The sequence below is a fragment of the Oryzias latipes genome, chromosome 10 (assembly GCF_002234675.1).
Source record: "Oryzias latipes chromosome 10, ASM223467v1".
Lineage (NCBI taxonomy): Eukaryota > Metazoa > Chordata > Actinopteri > Beloniformes > Adrianichthyidae > Oryzias > Oryzias latipes.
The window spans coordinates 17,322,706-17,344,481 of record NC_019868.2 but is presented as its reverse complement, the minus strand read 5'-3'; the positions used below and the strand labels follow the sequence as shown (position 1 = coordinate 17,344,481).

Genomic DNA, 21,776 nt, shown 5'->3' with positions numbered 1-21,776 from the left:
TAGTTAATGTAATCCATGGACACCAGTGAAGATCACAAATCATTGAAGAAAAAAAGGTTCAGAGCACTGTCTAGTGGGTCTAGATGACCCAACTCCCAATGTTAAAGTGTCTAGGATAGCACAAGGGTTAAAAATAAATAAATAATAAAAGATCTGCCCTGTAACAGACTGGCGACCTGTCCAGGATGTCCCCTGCCTTCGCCCACAATTGGCCGGGATAGGCTCCAGGAGCCCTGTGACCTCGAAAAGTACAAAATGGGTTTAGAAGATGAATGCATGAAAATAAATGATTTGCTTGCAACTTTGACAGCATTAACAACTGGAAGTACTGTAATTGCAACAATTTCTAAAGGTAGTTGTTCCTTTTAAAAGGAAAAGTACAAATGAAGAGCTCCATTTCTCCAGAGTCATTTTAAAATTGAGAGGTCCACCTTTACCTACAATGCAATTGTCAATGGTTTAGGTTATTTACCGCACTATAGGGCACACCGGATTATAAGATACACCTTCAGTGAATAGTCTACTTTTAAACTTGTGTCACAAGGCACACTGAAATAAAGCACATAAAATGAAACAAAAGAACCAGGGATAAATCAGTCAGACTCTAGAATTTGATTGCAATATGCTACACATCAGCAACATTAGCATATTCACAATAACACCCGACCTTGTTTTGCAGAATTGCTTCAACATCAGTAAACAAGTTATTCCATAAGGTGCTCTGGATAATAAGGCACACTGTAAGAAAATTGACATTTACGTGTGCCTACAAAGTGGAAAATACAGTACTTCGCTTAAAAGGCTGAAACAACTAACTTAATGCCAAAATAGCTAAAAATGTCTAATGACAATTATTTCAGTTTTGTAAAACTCAGCAGTAGAGAAATCCAGCACTAATTTTTTTTTTTTCTAAAGGAAAATGTCTTTGTATAAAACATATCAGAAGTGTGAAGACAAAGTTCCTCCCCTGCTAAGATGAGTATCGCAAACAAACCCAAGACTCAGTGGCAATTTCCACTCCCTCTATACTAATGATTATATAAAATATTTGACCCTTTTAAGTATTACAACCTTTGGGGCTACAATGTGTGCTGGTTTCATGTCTCTAAGTTCTAAAAAGTTCTTACAATGGCAAGTTCAATACCGGATTTGGGGAGATATGTGACTGTGCAAAACTCACAATAGAGAAAAAGAAACAACAAAATAAAAGGAAGGCCTCAATTAATCCAGGTTACATGTCCATACCAAAGGACCTGTGGAATGTAGAGCAAACCCTTACAAGTTAAGTGTCAAACAACAAAGCAAGTCTATGAGGGGCCGTATAAGACATTATTTATTCTGAACCATTCACATTCATACATTCTTGCTCTCACAGTCATATATACTCTCTTTCGCATACATATATTCTCTTACGCATCCATATATTCTCTCTCTCACATTCATACATTCTTGCTCTCACAGTCATATATACTCTCTTTCGCATACATATATTCTCTTACGCATCCATATATTCTCTCTCTCACATTCATACATTCTTGCTCTCACAGTCATATATACTCTCTTTCGCATACATATATTCTCACTTGCACATCCATATATTCTCTCTCTCGCATGCATATATATTACTTTACACATACATACATTCTCACTCTCATTATCACTCTTAAAAAAGAATGTATGTATGTGAAAGACAAGTATATATGAACGTGTGAGGAAGAGTTTATATGTGTGTGTGAGAGAGGAGTATGCATGAAACGGAAGTTACTTTGCATGAAAAGGAAGGCACTTTGAATGAAAAGGAAGGCACTTTGAATGAAACGGAAGGCAGATGATTTCTCGTGCTCTGATTGGACGAGAGGCCGCCACCTCCCATTTTGAACAGACGCTAACACGAACCAATAAGAAGGCCATCGGAACCTTAAGAAATATTTTATTTTCACCTCAAGTGGTCACAAATCTGTCTGCATCTCTAGAGACACAAAGGAATGTCTCAAATACCAATAATGGTAATAGAAGTGCCACCGAAACAGAAAATCCGTATCCACCTTATTCCTAGCCCCCATGAGCCTTTGCGTGAATTATGGGCGACACTTCCTGTAGACGCTGGAACACGCATTTACATTAAAACAAATTCCTCTTGTTTTCGATCCATAACTACATATAAATGTGGGAAAACCAGCTGTCATTTCTTAAAAAAGGCAACGGTGAGGTGGAGATGAAATATTTGTTAAGGTTCCGATGGCTGCAGGACCCCCGTGGCTACTTCTTGCCGGTTCGTTTTTTTAAAAAAATAAACTTTATTAACAATATCTTGCACATACAAAATACCAAACACAAAACTCCACTGTGTGCAAAATACAATCTTCACGTTCGCCATGAGAATGAACAAAAAAACATAATGATAACCATGTAAAACAGGTTATGCAAAAAGAAAACAAAAATAATAAGGCAAAGGAATCTGTTAAAGTTTCAGGAGAGACCATGTTTCAACTGTTCTGACAGCTTTTTTGTTAGTGGAAGATTTAATACTGTTCACATACAAAACCATTTCTTTCTGAAAAAACATAAAACACGTTTTTTTTGTTGGCATATTTACACTTGTGTATAAAGTATTTAGCCATAATTATAAGTAAATTAACTACATATATTTTTTCTGCATTAAGTCTTTCTTGTGTAAAATATCCAAAAATAATATGCTCGTAAAATAATCTATAATCTTCACATAGATGAGTTCTTATAAAATGTATCACATCTTTCCCAAATAGTTGAGTGAAATAGCAAAACCAAAAAAGATGAGGCACAGTTTCTGGTGAGGAATGACAGAATGAACAGTTTATGTCCAGATCTTTTTTAAACTTAGTAAAGAAATGTTTCACTGGATAAAATTTGTGAAGAATTTTGAAAGAAATTTCTCTGATTTTATTGGTGATGAAATACTTTTGTGGCAGGGTCCAAACCTTTTCCCACTGAATTCTACATCCAAAGCTGTTCCAGTATGAGATAACATACGGTTTTGTGGCAATCTCATTTTGAAACAGAGAACGGATACTTTGATTATTCCTGCTAGCTGAAAAACATACCTTTCCACAACACAAGTCTGTTAATTTGGGATTTCTTGCTGGTTCATGTTAGCGTCTGCACTGTAATCCCTAGCGAGTTGACTGAACTTAAAAATTATTTTGTAACAGATTACGCAACAGTTAAGTTATATTATTAAAACTTTTAAGTTAACATTTATTAAAATTCATATTGTCAGTTGGCTTACATTTGTATTATTTCATATAAAAAATATTAAGATTCCTCAACTTATAAAAGAGAGATTATTTACTTAAAGTTTTTAATATTTTCCAACTAAAAAACGCTTTAACTAACTATATTTTTATATTACTCAACTCATAAAATATGTAAAATTCACTCAAATGCTTTATAAATTCTTTAACTCATTAAATGTGTAGCATTGAAAATATTTAAAATTCTTCAGCTTAAAATGTATTCTAAACAGAGATATTGATACTGCCCCACTACATTTTAAAGGCTAACATTGATAAAAACCAACAAACGTGAAGGCCACACAATAGTGATTGCTTAATACACTTTTTTAATTGCTCTTTAAAAAAAAGCACAAATATCAAGAGGATGAAGAAACAATAAGTGCAATAAAACTGCATTATAAGAGTGCCACACAACATATTGACAAAAAGAGTTGGTTTTGTATTTTACGGCAGAAAAAGCAAATGATCACAACAAAACACATTAGTTACATAACACTTAAACCAACAAATAGTCCATTCTGGAAGACTCACTCAACGAAACATTCTTCAGCGTCAATAAATGTCCTTTCAGTGGTTTGCTGTCCTCAAGGCTCAAGACAGCATTCTGAATAAATATGAAGGCAAGTTCAAGTTTTTTGGGGTGCTGTAGGTCCAGAGCATAGATGTCCCCGAAGAGTTAGAAGAGATTAGTCAGCCAGATCTGTGGGACCACTGACGGCAGCATCCGGAGCGTCACCACGACAACTGAGAAGATACCCACAGCAGTGTCTGTGAGGTCTGGTATTCTGGAAAATACAAAACAAAAAACACAGATGAGTTCAGACCCTCAAAGATATTCATCACACTAATGTCCAAAACTGACATTCCTGCCATCTGTCAATGGGAATCTTTTCATGCTAACATTCTGTTAGCTTTTAATCAACTGGCTATGATGTTTTAAGGACCAACTCCAATTAAAATTGTGTTTTTAAAAAGTTCTTTAGCATTTTTCTGAAGGAGGACATTTATAAAATAATTTAAGACTAAAGCTTCATTTTTCTTTATTCAAATAATGATGGATCAGGAGCAGAAAAGGTAAACGAAACTCCACTCCTTCCAATCAGGAGTCCCTGATGTTCGCCTTTCATCTTCCGTCTCAGTTTTAAAACCATTTAAAAATATCACTCAGTTTACAAACTACAAACAATTGCCCTATTTATTATGTCACTCAATAAAATCTCAATCAATATTAAAGGATTAGTGAAAACCATTGACAGGGAGTCGTGTGCACTTACTGTACAGGTCTTGAAGAAGTTGGAGGCATCTTCATGCAGATAAACAGGAAGTGCAAGGAGGACAAGTGCCCGTCTCATGTTCACGTCACGTTGGTCCTAAAAGAATAAAAAGAAATATCCATTACCTTTGAAGCAAATGCAGAGCAAACACTTCCAATATTTACTTAAGGAACTTTAAGAAATAATAAAATGATACCTTTTCTAGATGTCTATTTCTAGTAAGAGGACAATGCAGTGTTTATGGCATGATCCACTTCAGGTCAAAGACACAAAGTCATTTGAAGGCAAGTTACACCGTGGCTTCTTACAGCTGTTTACAAATGATTTGTTATCCGTTTTTGAATTATGCACATTAGAAATTCACCTGGAGGTCATAAATCCTAACCAAGCTGGCCAGTTCCTGTCTGTTTTGGTGGACTTAGTCTCAGAAAAGGGCAGCTTTAAGTTACACAAACATGTAAAAACTGCACAATTTCCTCTGACTGCATCTACTCTACATAAATCCATTTCAGATCTTGACAGATGAGTTTTCATGGTTTCAAATGATGGAATGGTGCTAATGCAACATCATTTTATTATTGTAATATACTGTCATAAAGACATGACAATATTCCAAAGTGTTTCCACATACATGGCAGTGGAAACACTTTGGAATATTGGCTATGTAGTACTGCAGTATTATATGTAGTACTGCATAGTGCCAAAGTAACAGAACACAACTTGCACCTCCATTCCATTGTGCCACCTTCAGCCTGCAATCTAAATATGTTTAGTTAAATTGTAAATAATTTCAACTCTATTTAGACCTTTGACTAGTTAAAATGTGCATAAATGTTTCCATGCTGCCGTATAAATCTAATAATGGTAATAGTTCAGGATGAATGTATTAAATAAGTATAAAACTCACCCACTGACAGGTCTTTTCTGGTGAAATGGTGACTTTCTGGTGAACTTTCTGAAGTTCAGTATCTGAAAAAGTCCAAAAGAGATTTTTCAATGTTAAAAAATGTTTCAATTATATTCTGATCAAAAAAACATTTATTGCACTACACAACCTATTGCATTTTTTGTTTTTTTAAAATAGCTCTAGACAAATAACTGAGACAAGTTACCTCGCTGGCCTCAACACTGAACACTCTGTAGTTCGGTACCTGAACACAACACGAGCACGTTGATTAATTTATTTTTACAAAAACCTTTTTTATAACGGAGATCAGTGATTTATAAAAGCTTAAAGCTGCATTCAAAACCCAATGCTTCCATGTAGCAACCAGGCTTAAAACTGTTGGCGGTAGCTCCTCCCACACAACCGTTAGAGGCTTTGAGTGACATTTTTGGACAAATGTCCAGCAGCAAACTTTAGCCACAGACAGAGGCCTCCAACGCGAATTTCACACGCGGATCACGTTTAGTGTGATTGCAGCATAACAGATCATTTCTACCTCTGAAAAAAAAAAAAACCTCATCACTGTCGTAACTTACGGGCAGAAAATGCATTTTGGGTTTGGCTCGCCATACGTCTGCTATGACAAACTAATCATGTATACATTTCCACATTAATCTCTAAAACAATCATAACACACATATGTTTAAACAACAGTAAACCACATTTACGGTAGTATAAGAGCATTTTTAAAGCATTCATTCATAAACCATGAACGATACTTACCAAATTAAATCAGGGCTGAAGACAAGACGGCACCATCAGCGATGAGGCAGATGAAAAAAAAACCCGAGGTTGGGGCGTCTTGAAGCGGGACGAAATCGCAACGCTTTGCAGAATAATAAAATGCTCGACTTTCAATTTCAAACGTCGCATACTCGCATTCGGCAAATCCAACATGGCCACCTGAGCTAACGTAGAGAAAACGAAAGACCCTCCCACCAGTACGTGATGACGTCATAACGCTACTTCACGGATCTTAAAATTTTTGAGTGCCAGGCAAGATGGCGGACCGGGAGCCTGTAATGTTCTAAACTCTGCAGAAGTTTGCGTGCCAAACCCTAGTAACAAGACAACAAATGAATACAGTGACTGACTACCGGTAAGAGAGCTTGCTTAAATATAAAAAAAAAAAAAAAAACGAACTCAACATTACTTACTCGCTCTGGGAGTTCCTGCTGGGGAAGATCTTTCAATCCACCACTAATAGCAATTGCTAGCTAGCTATTGCTAACGCCATGCCGAAACGAGATAAAATCAAAGGGAACATGTTAATGGACACAGATGAAGAGGGCGCAGGTTCTGCTTGTGCACTGCTGCTTGAATCTCCTGCTTCAAGTCCTCTCTCAAAGAAACAGTGTTCAGGAAAAAAAGAAGAACATGTGTCAAATGCTGATATTCTACACGCAATCCGCGAATTAACAGGCAGATTTGCTTCACTTGAAGAAAAGATCTGCAGGAACACTGCAGATATTGTAACCATCAAAGAAGTGGTGGAAGGATTGGATCATCAAGTTAAAAAAAGCGAGGAAAGGATGCAAGAGGTGAATCAGAGATTTTCAGATCTGGAGATGAAGACCGATGAGATGGAACGTTACAGTCGCAGGTGGAATCTGAAGATGTTCAACCTTCCTGAATCCACAAATGAAACAACGGAGGAAACAAGAGGAAAAGTTTTTGAAGTTTTTGCCCAGATTGCTCCAGAAGAAAGGCAGAAATTTGGCTTTCTCATTGACACAGTGCATCGCGTGGGACAGCGTAAAGATGAAAGCAGGCCTCGACCAGTCATCATTCAATTCACAATGCGAGTCTTCAGGCAGAAAATCTGGAGGGCGTCAAAGGATGCTGCAGTCATGAAGGAAAAGAAGCTTCGCATCGCCGAAGATCTGACCCTTCGTGAAAGGCAGAACAGAGGAAAGATCTGGCCGTTGGTGGAAAAAGCTCGGAAAGAAGGGAAGAAAGCCACCTGGAGAGGACAGGATGCCATCATCGATGGAAAGAGAGTTTCAGCTGAAAATCTAAAAGACTGATTTATGTAACTGTAAAGGTCGGTAATTAAGAAATATTCCCTTTGCAACAATCATTTGTTGACTTAGAATTTTACCTCATGAAGGCATGTCAAACTTTCGATAAGTTTTTGTTTCCAACTTATCCCTAAAGCTAGGTAAGTTGGTATAGAATTGTTATTTGTTCTTAGTTCTTATTTTCAAGTTCTGTGTTCTATAAGCTATGACTGATTTTAAGTTTAACTCTTTAAAAATAATTTCTTTAAATGTTAGGGGACTACGTGATACAACCAAGAGAAAAGCATTATTTCTTTTTCTTAGAAGAACTGGCGGAAATATTTTTCTGTTGCAAGAAACTCACTCTTGTGAGTTGGATGAAAAATTTTGGAGATCTCAGTGGGGTGATCAGTATTTTTTCTCTCATGCTTCTCATCATTCTGCAGGTGTTTCAATACTCTTTAACAAATTTACTGGGGATATTTTAGAAAAAAAGAGTTCTGAAGATGGCAGATGGATAGTAATGGCGTTAAAGCTGGATAATTCCATTTTCATAATCCTTAATATGTATGGTCACAATATAATAGCACAAACAAAACAATTAGCCACAGATGTTTACAATATTATACAGACTTTTATAAAGAAATATAAAGGTGCAATTCTGATTATTGGGGGAGATTTTAATGATGCCCCAAATGATTGTGTGGATAGATTTCCAGTAAGAGCTCTAAACTCTCAATTTAAATTGACTGATTTCCTAATTGATAAACTTTCCCTCATTGATGCGTGGCGTTTTCTCAATCCTAATAGCAAAGAGTTTACCTGGAGTAACTCTCGTAAAACTCTGCAATCAAGAATAGATTTATGGTTAACATCCTGTAATTGTCTACAATATATAACTAATATTTCACATTGTTATGCCCCATTTTCTGATCACAAAATGATAACTATCCAACTAAATGGTTCAAAACACAAAACAAACAATAAATTAAGAGGATATTGGAAATTTAACAACAAATTACTTGAAGATGAACATTTTGAAAATTCCATTAGACAAGAAGCAAAACATATATTTGGAAATAAAAGCATGAATGCTAAGCAGAAATGGGAGTTCTTTAAATTTAAAGTTAGATCCATAGCAATTGAACGTAGTAAAACTCTTAACATAAACAAACAGGCCAAAGAAAATATGATAATGGAAGCTATACAGTCTTTATTACACAAAACCTTTCTTTCTGATGATGAAAAGACAAATTTAACCCAGCTTCAAAATGAAATAGATAAATTATACATCGAAGCTGCAAAAGGCGCCTTCATTCGATCTAGAGCAAAATGGCTAGAAAATGGAGAAAAAAATACCAGCTACTTTTTTGCTTTAGAAAAACGAAATTATAAAAGAAATACAATTACAAAGTTGAAAATTGATAATAATATTTGTACTGATCCAACAGAAATTGCAAACCATGTAAAAAGATTCTATGAAGAATTATATATTTCCAAATTTAATGAAGAATACAGTCAAAAGTTTTTAGGTAACCTAAAAGAACACATCCCTTCTATTTCAGACACATTCAAATCTATCTGTGACGATCCTTTAACTAAAGATGAGCTGCTTAATGCCTTAAAAAAGATGAACAATGGGAAATCTCCAGGAAATGATGGTCTTTCTAAAGAATTTTATTGTCACTTTTGGGATGTTATCAATCCTCATCTAATGGAGATGTACAAAGAGTGCATTGTACAACAAGAAATGACAGCTACAATGAAACAGGGTTTAATAACTTTAATACCCAAACCAAATAAAGACCCTGTTATGATAGAAAATTGGAGACCAATAACTCTTTTGAATGTGGATTATAAAATATTAGCTCTTGTTTATGCCCAACGATTGAAAAGTAATCTACACGAAATTATTAGCGAGACTCAATCTGGTTTTATGAAAAATCGACATATTAGCAATAATATAAGGTTAATTTTGGATTTATTAGACTATTCAGAACACATTGATTCTGAAGCACTCATTCTTTTTTTAGACTTTTACAAAGCTTTCGACACTGTAGAACATCCATTTCTCTATAATGCACTGAAATTATTTGGCTTTGGGGAAAATTTCATTTCTATCGCTAAAATGTTTTATAAAGACATTAGCAGCTCTATTCTTCTTTATCCTAATACATCCCAAAGATTCTCCATAAATAGATCAGTACGCCAAGGATGTCCAATTTCTCCATTTTTCTTTTTAATTGTTGCAGAACTACTTTCATTAAGAATTAAAAATTGTCCAAACTTATTAGGTTTATCTATATTTCAGAAAGAAATCAAAATAACACAACTAGCAGATGATACTGCATTATTCTTAAAAGACAGAAACCAAGTTGACCTTGCTATAAGCACAATTATCTCCTTTTCAAATGCTTCCGGATTACACCTTAATTTAGGAAAATGTGAAATATTAAGTATTAAAAACGCAAAATATGAAAAAATTCATAGTATCCCGATTAAAGATGTAGTTACATATTTAGGTATTAGTATAACTAAAGACATTAAATCTAGACAAAAGCAAAACTTCTCCTTGAGAATTAAAAAAATGCAGGATGTTATGAATATGTGGCTTCAACGAGATCTATCTATTTTTGGCAGGATCCTCTTGACTAAAGCAGAAGGGATCTCAAGAGTAGTTTATCCTGCCTTATCTTTATTTGTTCCTGATTCAACTTCCAAAGAAATAAATAACCTCTTAGTTAACTTTACATGGAAAAATAGACGTCACTATCTCCAGAAAGAACAACTTTATGCCCCCTCATGTAAAGGAGGGTTTGAACTCATAAATTTTTCTGATTTGAATTATACATTTAAAATTAACTGGATTAAAAAATGCCTTCAACACTCAAATTCAATTTGGTATTTCATCCCCTTCAATATTTTTAATAAAATTGGTGGCCTTCAATTTCTATTCAAATGTAACTATAATATCAAAAAGATTCCCGTCAATCTCTCAAATTTTTATCAGCAGGCTCTTCTTGCTTGGAAGTTATGTTATAATCACAATTTCTCACCACACAAAAGTATAATTTGGAACAATGAAGACATAACAATACAAAATAAATCTTTGTTTAAACAAAACTGGATTGACAAAAAAATAATTTATGTTTCGGATCTTTTTGACGAGAATGGTACGATTTTGGATTATGGCAGATTTCTAAATAAAATGTGTTTTCCAGTAACCAGCAAAGAATTTAATGGTGTAATGAAAGCTCTCCCCTCAGGATTAATTCAGCTGATGACTTCTCACCTTAAATATCAAGACGCCTCTAATATTGACTCTCCTTTAATGATTAATGGCATTGATATTCTCAATAAAAAATGCAACAATAAATATATTCGGAATACCTTAAGTGAAAAAAGACATATCACACCAAAAGGAGAAATATTTTGGAACAACCTTTTAAATGATATAAATTGGAAAAAAGCTTGGTTATTGCCAGATACATTTTGTATAAATAACAAAGTTAAAGAAATACACAAAAAAATTCTACATAACATTTACCCCACAAATATGTTTATATCCAAATTCTCAAATATAGAAAATAATTGTAGTTTTTGTATTGATTTCCCTGAATCAGTTCTTCATCTTTTCTACTTTTGTAAACTTTCCCTTGAATTTTGGAACCAATTAGAATGCTTTGTAAACAGCAAATTTAACTGTAACGTTGCTTTAAATTTGAAACAAATAGTTGCATATTTTAATTCGGATGATAAAAAAGTAGAAAAAAGTATTAATTTGTTACTTCTCCTTTCCAAATTTTACATTCATAAGTGCAGAATTAAAAAAACAACTCCCAACTTCACCATATTTAAGTTCGAGATGCTCCAGTTTTATGAATATATAAAAAAAATTAATACACCCAAAGCAAGTAACACTGAAATAATTTGTGCTTTTTTGTTTGATAGGTAATCCCCTCCTCTAAGAAAACTTTGTATTATAAATATTATTATCATTATTTTGTAATCCCCTTTTATATATTTTAAGATAATTTATTTTTCTATCAGCATATTCTATTTTGGATATATTTCTGATTATTTTATTATTATTATTTTTTTCTTCTTGAAATGATTCAATAAGTTTGGATTGATGACATTGACTATCACTGCTGATGCTCTTTCTAAATCTTTGATGCTGGATTTTGTATGCTTATGCTTTGTTCAATAAAGTTGTAAAAAAAAAATAAAAAAAAAATAAAAAATTTTGAGTGCCAGATACAAATAAGCTTTAAAATATTTAGCACTGTTAAGTTAAATTTGAAAAAATCTTGATAGAGCTTAATACTTTATAGTTGAATCAACTACAAAATGACATTTAAGTTGTGTAACCTTAATAGTTATGAGTCAGTACAAGTGATAGGGTTTAGAGTGTGTTCAAAATGGGAGGTGGCGGCCTCTCGTCCAATCAGAGCACGAGAAATCATCTGCCTTCCGTTTCATTCAAAGTGCCTTCCTTTTCATGCAAAGTAACTTCCGTTTCATGCATACTCCTCTCTCACACACACATATAAACTCTTCCTCACACGTTCATATATACTTGTCTTTCACATACATACATTCTTTTTTAAGAGTGACAATGAGAGTGAGAATGTATGGATGTGTAAAGTAATATATATGCATGCGAGAGAAAGAATATATGGATGTGCAAGTGAGAATATATGAATGCGTAAGAGAATATATATGCATGCGAGAGAGAGAATATATGGATGTGCAAGTGAGAATATATGTATGCGAAAGAGAGTATATATGACTGTGAGAGCAAGAATGTATGAATGTGAGAGAGAGAATATATGGATGCTTAAGAGAATATATGTATGCGAAAGAGAGTATATATGACTGTGAGAGCAAGAATGTATGAATGTGAATGGTTCAGAATAAATGTCTTATACGGCCCCTCATACAAGTGTCCATCCGTCAGTCCATCCATCCATGTTTTGAGGCCAATTTAAGAAGAATTTATCTTTATTTGACAGTATGAGCAACAACAAAAAAAATAAAACTTTCAGCTTTGCACAGTGCTAATTCGAGGCTTAATTTTGATCATGCAAATGTTGCATACAATCTTCATGGAAAATAAAAACCCAGCAGGAGGAAGACCGAGAGAGACTCGCATAACTGAGAGTGTGACAACTGTGTGACACTTCTCACAAAAAGCTGTTGACGATTTGAAGAACAGCACTTATAGTCAAAGGAACACAATAAAAGAAAACCAAAACTACATAGCAAGCTCCCAAAACCTTTTTAATGTTACCTCCTTATTTCCTTGAAGCAATCAATCATTCTTTGGGTTAGTTTTGGGATGCAATTCATTTTTTTGAGTGATGAAGTAGCCTAATTATGACCTGCATTTAATCAGTTATTAATATTTTTTTATTCTAGACCAATAATTGTTTTGAAAAACCTCATCAATTTGAGGTGTAAATTTGTGACATTGTGAAACACACATTTGTGGCACAGTAAAAAAATCCAAAAAAAACTTTTTTTTACAAAAATACTTCCTTTCACTTTTACACCACCAAAGGGTATTTCTTTTCAATCTCGAACATTTAAAAAAAAAGAAGCTAAAACTCAACAAAATTATTATCCAGAGTGCTCCAATTTGACATATCAAAAAACAATAGGTGTAGACAGAAAAAAACAAAAGGAACACTTTTCTGAGTAATCCTACGGAGCCCGTGTCCTGACATTAAAAAAATAAAATATATCTTGTTCCCAAAAATTGATATCTTGTTCCCACAAATTAGTATCTTGTTCGCACAAATTAATATTCTGTTCCCACAAGATAATATTCTGTACCCACGAAATACTATTTAGTTCCCTGGAAATAATCAAGTTGTGCGAACGAAATAGTATCTTGTTCCCACAAAATAATATTCCGTTCCCACGCATTCATTAATTTGTGCGAACGAAGTAATTTATGTCATAAGTCATTCATAAACACGGATTGCTGCTTCGCCTACCGGACATAGCTCTTAGCTTCATAAATACGGATGAGAGCAATAGTTGGATTTACACTAGATACCTTCCCATTTCTGCCTGTCTGTGTCTCATTACATTGCATTAAGGACACGGAGAATGTTTAGAGATCAGATTTATTTATTTAAAAAAGCATCATACTCGTTAGCAGTCACTTTACATCCGAAGGCTAGTAGGCTACATGCTACGTATCCCATCATGCATCACGACCAGCCAATCATTTGTCTTGTTGTTACAATACAGTTATAGGGACACAGTGATTGGTCGAGATGCAATATGGGGAAAACGTGATGCACGATGGGACAAATGTAGCATGTAGCCTTCCAGCCGTCGGATGTAAAGTGACTGCTAAAGAGTAAAGCTATGTTCACACTACTGGCTAAAACGACCCAATTCCGATTTTTTTTGCCCCTATGCGACCTGTATCTGATCTTTTCATGGCAGTCTGAACGACACAGATCAGATCTTTTCAAATGCGACCCAGGCCACTTGGGCTTGTGGTCCTAAATCCGATACGTATCCGATCTTTTCAAATGCGACCGCCGTCTGACCGGCCAGGCCACGTGTATCCGACCTGTACGTCATCGATACGCTACAAACGTCATCATTCTGCGTTGAAATAGGCGGGAACTAGAACATAAACAACAACCGTGGCGGACGATGCTGCTGAGACCAGTCAGTGGAAGGGAAGCGAGGTCCCCGATTTGATTCATATTTGGGGTGACAGCTCTATTCAGGCCCAACTCGAGGGCTCTTATAGCAACCAGGCGGTTTTAAAAACATTTCCAGCGAAATGTGAACCTTCCCCGCGATGACTTTTTTTTCTCCCTTTCTGACCGTGGTCAGAAGCGTGGGGGACCCAAGGCGGATCCTCCTCCGGGGTTCACTTCCCCGTTCGGACCCTTAGATTCTCCAGGATTCTCCAGAACGGGTTAATAAAGAGTCCATATCATTTATTCGGGGGGGGGGGGGGGGGGGGTTCTTTTATTACCGTTCTCCTTTCTCCCTAACACACAACATGATTGCGCGCCCACACTGCCCCCCTCATTCTCTACCTTGCTGCTATCTGCTGTCTCTTACACACACACGTGCGAGCGCTGCCCCAACACATACACATCCCAGATTTTTTTTAAAAATCGGAATTGAGCATTAAGCCCTGCAGTGTGAACGCAGCCTATGATGCTTTTGTAGAGCTTTTTAAAATAAATAAATGTGATCTCTAAACATCCTCCGTGGCTTCAATGCAATGTAATAAGCCACACAGACAGAAATGTGAAGGTATCTACTGTAAATTCAACTATTGCTCACATCCGTGTGAAGCTAGGAGCTAAGTAAGTCTGGTAGGCGAACCAGCCAGCTAGGGCATCCTAGATCTTATTATATTTTTCTGATTTTCATCGAAACAATAATAGATCGATCATTCTTGTTTTTATTTTCCACCTATTGAATGGATGTGGGTCACAGAGACACGGAAATGGAGGCAGAAAGCGACTTTTGCAGCAGGATGGACGGAGAGCGTACCAGGATGTGAATGAACCCAGACATGAAAACTTGATTACCAATGCTTTTAGGGCTGAAACGATTCTTCGAGTTACTCGATTACAAAAATTGCTCGAGGCAAAAACTCTGCCTCGAACCCTCGTTAACCCTCGGCAGAAATTGTCTAAAGTGTGGGATCATTACACACTTAATAAAGAAGAGAACAAGGTGCAGTGTCTCTACTGCAAAATAGAGCTGGCATACCACAACAGCACATCTACCATGATTCAGCATCTGAACAGAAGACATCCACTCTATGCTGTTTCACCAAGCATCGCTGAAACAAGGCAAGTCAACGTAGTCTAAGCCTATTGATGTTCGCTGATTTTAATCCCATACTGCATTTGTAGCGATGTCGTGATGCGGTTTGACTAGATATGATGTTTAACTTTGATGACATTTAAAAGTAGTAAACGTAACTATCACGTTCAATTGCAAGAGAGTATAGCCTAAAAAAAGAACCCCTTCACACACACACACACGTACATTTTGATGTTTGTTTTGAGATCAAAGCTTATTATTTATAATTGTTTATAATTGTTTTATTTACATAATTTTTTTTATACATTGTGTACCTGTTTGGCTTGATATTCTATATTCATTTTTTGTTCTCAGGTTAACTAAACTAAATTTGCAGAAGGTGCAATCCTTTTTTTGTAATGTTGTGTATTAATAAGACAAAACACTAAGTTTATATTCATATTAGTTTTACAATACATGTTATACATGTTACAGTAAGTTCACTTAACTGTACACATTGTTCTATAATTGTTTGCAATGCCAACTTGGCACTTAACTTTTGGAGCCAAACTTTTGGACTTGGAAATAAATACCTCTGTTGAGAAATAAAAGCCAAATGCTTGTTCATTTTACAGCCACATCATTTTTGTTATGCATTATTTGTTTTGGTTGTTCAAAAACACACACAAATCTTTTTATCCGATTACTCGATTAATCGATCGATTAAGTGCTAGATTAATCGATTACAAAAAGAATCGATAGCTGCAGCCCTAGATGCTTTTTTTGCTTTTTAAAATAAATAAATCTGATCTCTAAACATCCTCCGTGTCTTCAATGCAATGTAATGAGACACACACAGACAGAAATGTGAAGGTACCTGCTGTAAAGCCAAATATTGCTCACATCAGTGTTTATGAATGCCTTATGACGTGAAGGTTAATGATGGGCTTGGTAGCATGTCGCCTACTAGCCTTCGGATGTAAAGTGACTGCTAAAGAGTATGTTAATAAAAGACAAGTCCTGAATATTATTATTCCTATTCGACTACAATATCCCACACCTGGCTGGGTGCCCGAATGCCGGCAAGACAAGCTAAAGAGCTCTGAGGCGGAGCTAGGAGCTATGTCCGGAGAATCGCTGCGTTGTGGCGAAACAGCAGGCTTGGGCATCCTAAATCTTATGATATTTTTCTTATCTTCATTGAGACAATAATAAATTGATCATTCTCGTTTTTCTTTTTCCTTTTTTGAACGAATGTGGGTCACAGAGACACGGAACTTACCGCTGAAAGCGGCTTTTGCAGGCGGATGGAGATCATATCCGTGTTTATGATTGACTTATGACGTGAACAATTATTTCGTTCACACAAATTAAATATTTCGTTCGCACAAATTAAATATTTCGAGGGAACTAAATAGTATTTCGTGGCAACGGAATATTATCTTGTGGGAACGGAATATTATTTTGTGCGAACAAGAACGAATGTACTTTACATCGCACATTAGGAGTGTCACTCTGTGCCTTAAAGTCAGCAGCCCGTGCCTCCACAGGCGAGTGCGAGAGGGCATGTTCTTCCACAGTTTCATCCATATTAAACACCTGCCCTGGATGATAATTATTCTCCATGATTATCTTCCTTTGCATATCAGGATATTTCCCAGCCTTCTGAGTCAGCTGATGCCATATCTCCATGCAGGAGCAAAAACTTTGGTTGGTTGCAATTCAGGAACCAGTGGAACCAGCACATGCTCGCTGTGAAATATTCTTTAGCAGCTGGCAAAGAAGCCAATGGGGCGGCGTGCTCTTCATTACTGCTCCCCTCTTAAGAATTTCCCGCATCACATCCTTCGGACGCAAATGTCTCATACAAGCGTCTTGAGTTATCCCAGCTTTTGTGATGAACTGGAGGAGCACGAGACTGAAAACAAATCTGCGAATACGTGAAACTCGAATAAGTGGAGGAACACTGTAAAGCTAAAAAAAATGTTAAAAATGACATGTTTCACATTTCCTATTAAATTGAATTATCCCTTACATTTAAACTTGAATCCTGAGCTGATATTGCCCTACTTTACGCTTCTAAACTTATTTGTCTTCAGAGGCACAGAAAGTCAAAAGTTTAAATGGACTCACATTCGGCTAACTGTTGAAGATGGGAAACATTTTAGGCTAAATAAACATCACCCAAACTGAAATCCAAATGAAGACAGGACTGTATTGATTTCCTTCCTGTTTTTTTAAAATGGGAAGTTAAGCCTTCAGAGATGCACAATCTGCTCTGCACAGTGTGTGGGAGACAAAATTGAGAATTTTCTCAATTCAGGACATGCTTCAACAGAATCCTGCACTCATGTATGGACTTTCTTATTTTCTCTTCTTCGTCCTTATCGAAGGTAAGTCGATACTTAGTTCTTTTTCTGTCAGTTGGCCAAGAGCTGTATTCAGGGTTTTGATGCCTAAACTGTACTGTTTGTCTTTTGAACAGATGTTTTCCCGGTTACTTTTGACACCCCAAAAGTCACTGGTTTCACAGGGCACAACATCACTTTACCCTGCTTGTATGACGCCCAAACACTCGGCATCCTTAGTGTCTGCTGGGGACAGAGTAGGGTGCCGCTGACCAAATGCTCCAATCCCATACTGTCCTCCCGGGGGAATGCTGTGCTCTTCAGACAGTCGCCCAAGTACCAGCTGCTGGGTCGGGTGATGGAGGGAGACGTCTCCCTGACCATTGTGAATGCTCAAAGGATCGATGCTGGAGTGTATGGCTGCAGAGTGGAGGTTCCTGGGTGGTTTAACGACATTAAAATCAACATACATCTCACAATGAAAGAAGGTAATGCTTCTTTGAAAGCAATCTTTAAGTAAAAAAGGTCATTAGATCAAAAGATCATTCTGCTGTTTCAAATTATGACACATTTTGCGTCAGTCATCAAAATGTGTTTTTTTTCCCATCCCACTACAGAAATGTGGACAGAACTTGCCTCCATAACTGTTCCAATTATTGAAACAAAAGTAGAGAAGATTAAAGCTGACACAAATCAGGTATGAAGGCTTCATATTTAAACAGGAAGTAGCAAGCTGTCTTCTGTGGAAATTGTTTGTTAAACTGGGCAGTTTCTTACTAATTTGATGTGTTAACTGCCGTGCTAAATTGTATTTCTACCTCTTTTCATTCTATTCTCATCTTTCCTTGTGGTGAAAGACTTTACCAATAAGCCTAAGCCTGCTGTGTAATCAGGTTTGTCTATACTGACTTCTCTTCTTGGACATGTCTGCCTCTTTATTGACTTACCTTCATTTCATCAATCATTGCATCTCTCTCTCTACCCTTTTTGTCAATTCTGTCTTCAAGACTGACATTTATTATGATAACTAACAAGCTAACTAGTTGTTGGTTATCGTGATTACTTGTCGTTAGGTAAGAGGTAACTTGTGTTAATTGAGCTAGCAGGTTTGATCTGAATCCCAAGTAATTAATAACTGAGTGAAAGGAAACATTTCTCAGACTTGAACATTTGGTCCAGAGGAAACTAATTATCTGCATTGGTCTCATGAACTGTCTATGGTGTTCCTTGACTTTGCCCTACAATAGCTGAGATGGCTTGAGCATTCCCGTGATCCCAAACGGGAATAAAGTGGGTTTAGAAAATGTGTCAAAGTGTCCTTGGGCAAGACACTGAACCCCACCTTGCCTCTGGTGGAAGGTTGGCGCCAGTGTTTGGCAGCGGAGCCGTCACCAGTGTGTGAATGTGATTGTGTGTGTGAATGGGTTTGTGACTAAAGCGCTTTGGGCCGTCGAAGACGGTAGAAAGCGCTATACAAGTATACGTCATTTACCATTAGTGAGATGGCACACTGGCTTCTTACTAAATGCGCTTAAATGCTGCACGCATGAGGTGTGTGGGTGATACGTAAGTGCTCATAAGATACCTGTGAGATGCCCACACAAACTACACTCTGATTGTAAACTCTGATATATACGATATATGTCAATGGATGCAACATTTATTCAGAATATATGTGTCACTTTGTTGCAGAAAAAAGTGTTGACACACCTGGACCTGTGTTATATTGGAAAAATGGCTGCCATTGTCTTCCTTCCTGTTATCCTAATCCTTGTGGTCTTGATAAGTACGTCAAAATTTGCCGTAAGAATATTTTTAATGTGTCGGATAAATTTTGCTTTTTTTCCTTACAACTTTCTTTTTTTTTTAAACAGGAAGGAGGATGCCATTGACAGAGAAATGTTCACGTACCTCTGTCACATCTGAGAACGTCTATGAAAGCATCCTCATGACCACCTGATTTTTAGGACTAGGAGTAAACCTGAATTATTCCTGTGAAGAAGCTCTCTACAAGTCCTGATAGGTTTCAAAGTCCTACTTATCTCCTTATTTTCTCATCATATCTTTGAAATTTACAGTAAAAGGACAAAATGACTACGGTAGATTACAGATGAAAGCCAATTAGTGTCAAAAATTTTAGATTATATGAAAGAGGCAAATTCATATCAGAACAAAAGGAAATAGTCTGCTGATGGGAACACTGCTTCATTTTTGTATTTGAGTGGACATTGCCACCTGCTGGAGCAGGGCTTGTTTAAAAATATATCATCTGCAAAAATAGCTATAGAAACGCATGGGTCCCACTGTTCTGTGTTGGAACACTGTGCGTAGATCTTCGGAAGCTGTTTTAGGCTGACACATGTCGGCATTTGTTGTGTTTTTCTAATGTGGTATAAAATGGAGAGAAAAGTATTGAGTTTTTTGATAAGGTCATTGAAAATTTCCAGACTAGTGAGAAAAACAAACGTTTCCTTCTGTAACTTTAAATATTCCAATGAAAATTGATTTGAAGTTACTTTTTCCTTTAGTGTTAAATAATTATATTGGGTTGGATTTATCTGAACTTTTCCAAACGTTCAAAGCGTTTGCGATGTGTCCATTATTCATTCACTCCTCATTCATACTTGGTGACGGTAGCTACTGATGTAGCCACAGCTGCCCTGGGGCAGACTGACAGAGGGGTTGATGCCAGGACGCGCCTACGGCCCCTCTGACCATCACCGGGACGTTCATAGCCATTCACACACCAGTGGAGGCCACACTGGAGGCAAGGAGGGTGAAGTGTCTGGCCCAAGGACTCAATGATGGTTGACTTTTCCATTGCTTGTAAAATGTGGGATTTAGATAGTATGTTTTAAACAACTGACTTAATTTGAATATTTATAGACAGTTTCAAATGTTGATTTCAGAAAGATTTCACACTCATCCTCATCAGTCTGATGAAGAAAGCGGACAGCTTTTAAATAAAAAAAACTTCAGTTTTCTTAGTTAACCGGATTTTACGAAAAAAAAAATTATTTTCTATTTTCTCCTGTTTAGAAAAATGTTGATAAAATTTTAATAAACATTTAAAGTGTTGTGTTGTTTCCCCCTTATCTGAGCCAAAATTAAAGACGTTCATGAAATGGAGAAATAAACCAGAAAACATCCTCTTTATTCCGAGACATCGCAGAGGGAAACTTTCATCTGAAAGCAGCTCAGTGCAGTTTAGAAACAATAAAAAGTGAAACCTAAGCAGTCAGGCTTGCATGGTAAATGACCTGCATTCACATACCGCTTTGAAAACACATAACTCTGCGTGTCAATGACACATGGAAAATACTGAAAGCCACATTTAAAAAAAAAAAAAGTATTACATTGCAACAAAGAGTTTGTTTCAAGAGAAGAACACATTTTATTTTATTTTATTTCCCTTTCAATCTTATTTCTTCTCTTTCTAAGAAATGGGAAGACCTTCATCATCCAAAACCACAGCAAATTCTCAAAAGCCCCTAAGAAATACAGCACTATTTTGGAACCTATTTTGAAAAATATATTGTGGCCTTTTATCCTATTTACTAAACCCTTCTAATCCCTTTCTGGATCATGGGGTTGCTGGAGTTTATCAGAGTTACTGTTGGGTAAACTCTGGATGTGTCGCCAGGCCAGAGGCGGACAACCACATACACTAACAGTTGATTATCACCAATTGATCCACAATGTAAATCTATGCACTGTGGTACCCGGAGAAAACCCACTCACCCATGGAGAGAACATGCAAACTCCACCCAGAAAAGACCCAACCAGGATTATTCTAACCAGGGCCTTTTCTTGAGGCTAACCATGACATGACCGTGCATCCCGCTAATTTCACTTCCGTGGAAAAAAACATTTTTCTTATTGTTTTTCTTCTAGTTTCTGTTCACATGTAAACTTATGTCATCATTTTAGCTTTCCTCTTTGTGTTATTTATTGCTTTGATGCATGTCAAAGTGAAATTTAGCCAATACATTTGTGATAAAGTTAGATATATACTCTGTCGCGTTTGGGCTATTGTTCTTCTTATTATTCATTCTAACACATGGACACAAAAAGCTGTTATGAAAACATGGTGTCCTTCAAAATCTGTTCAGCCTAAACAGACCTTATTCATTTAAGGA

At 36.3% G+C, this 21,776-nt stretch overlaps 1 protein-coding gene across 1 annotated transcript; it reads left to right on the top strand.

Annotated features, from left to right (window-relative positions):
* The first annotated feature begins 17,308 nt into the window (after nucleotides 1–17,308).
* LOC101159681 (T-cell immunoglobulin and mucin domain-containing protein 4) lies at nucleotides 17,309–20,323 on the top strand. Its single transcript, XM_004073486.4, has 5 exons — nucleotides 17,309–17,682; nucleotides 17,775–18,125; nucleotides 18,255–18,334; nucleotides 19,330–19,423; nucleotides 19,512–20,323. Exons 1-5 carry the CDS (start codon nucleotides 17,616–17,618, stop codon nucleotides 19,595–19,597), a joined length of 678 nt encoding a protein of 225 aa, XP_004073534.1. The 5' UTR covers nucleotides 17,309–17,615; the 3' UTR covers nucleotides 19,598–20,323.
* Nucleotides 20,324–21,776: the final 1,453 nt, after the last annotated feature.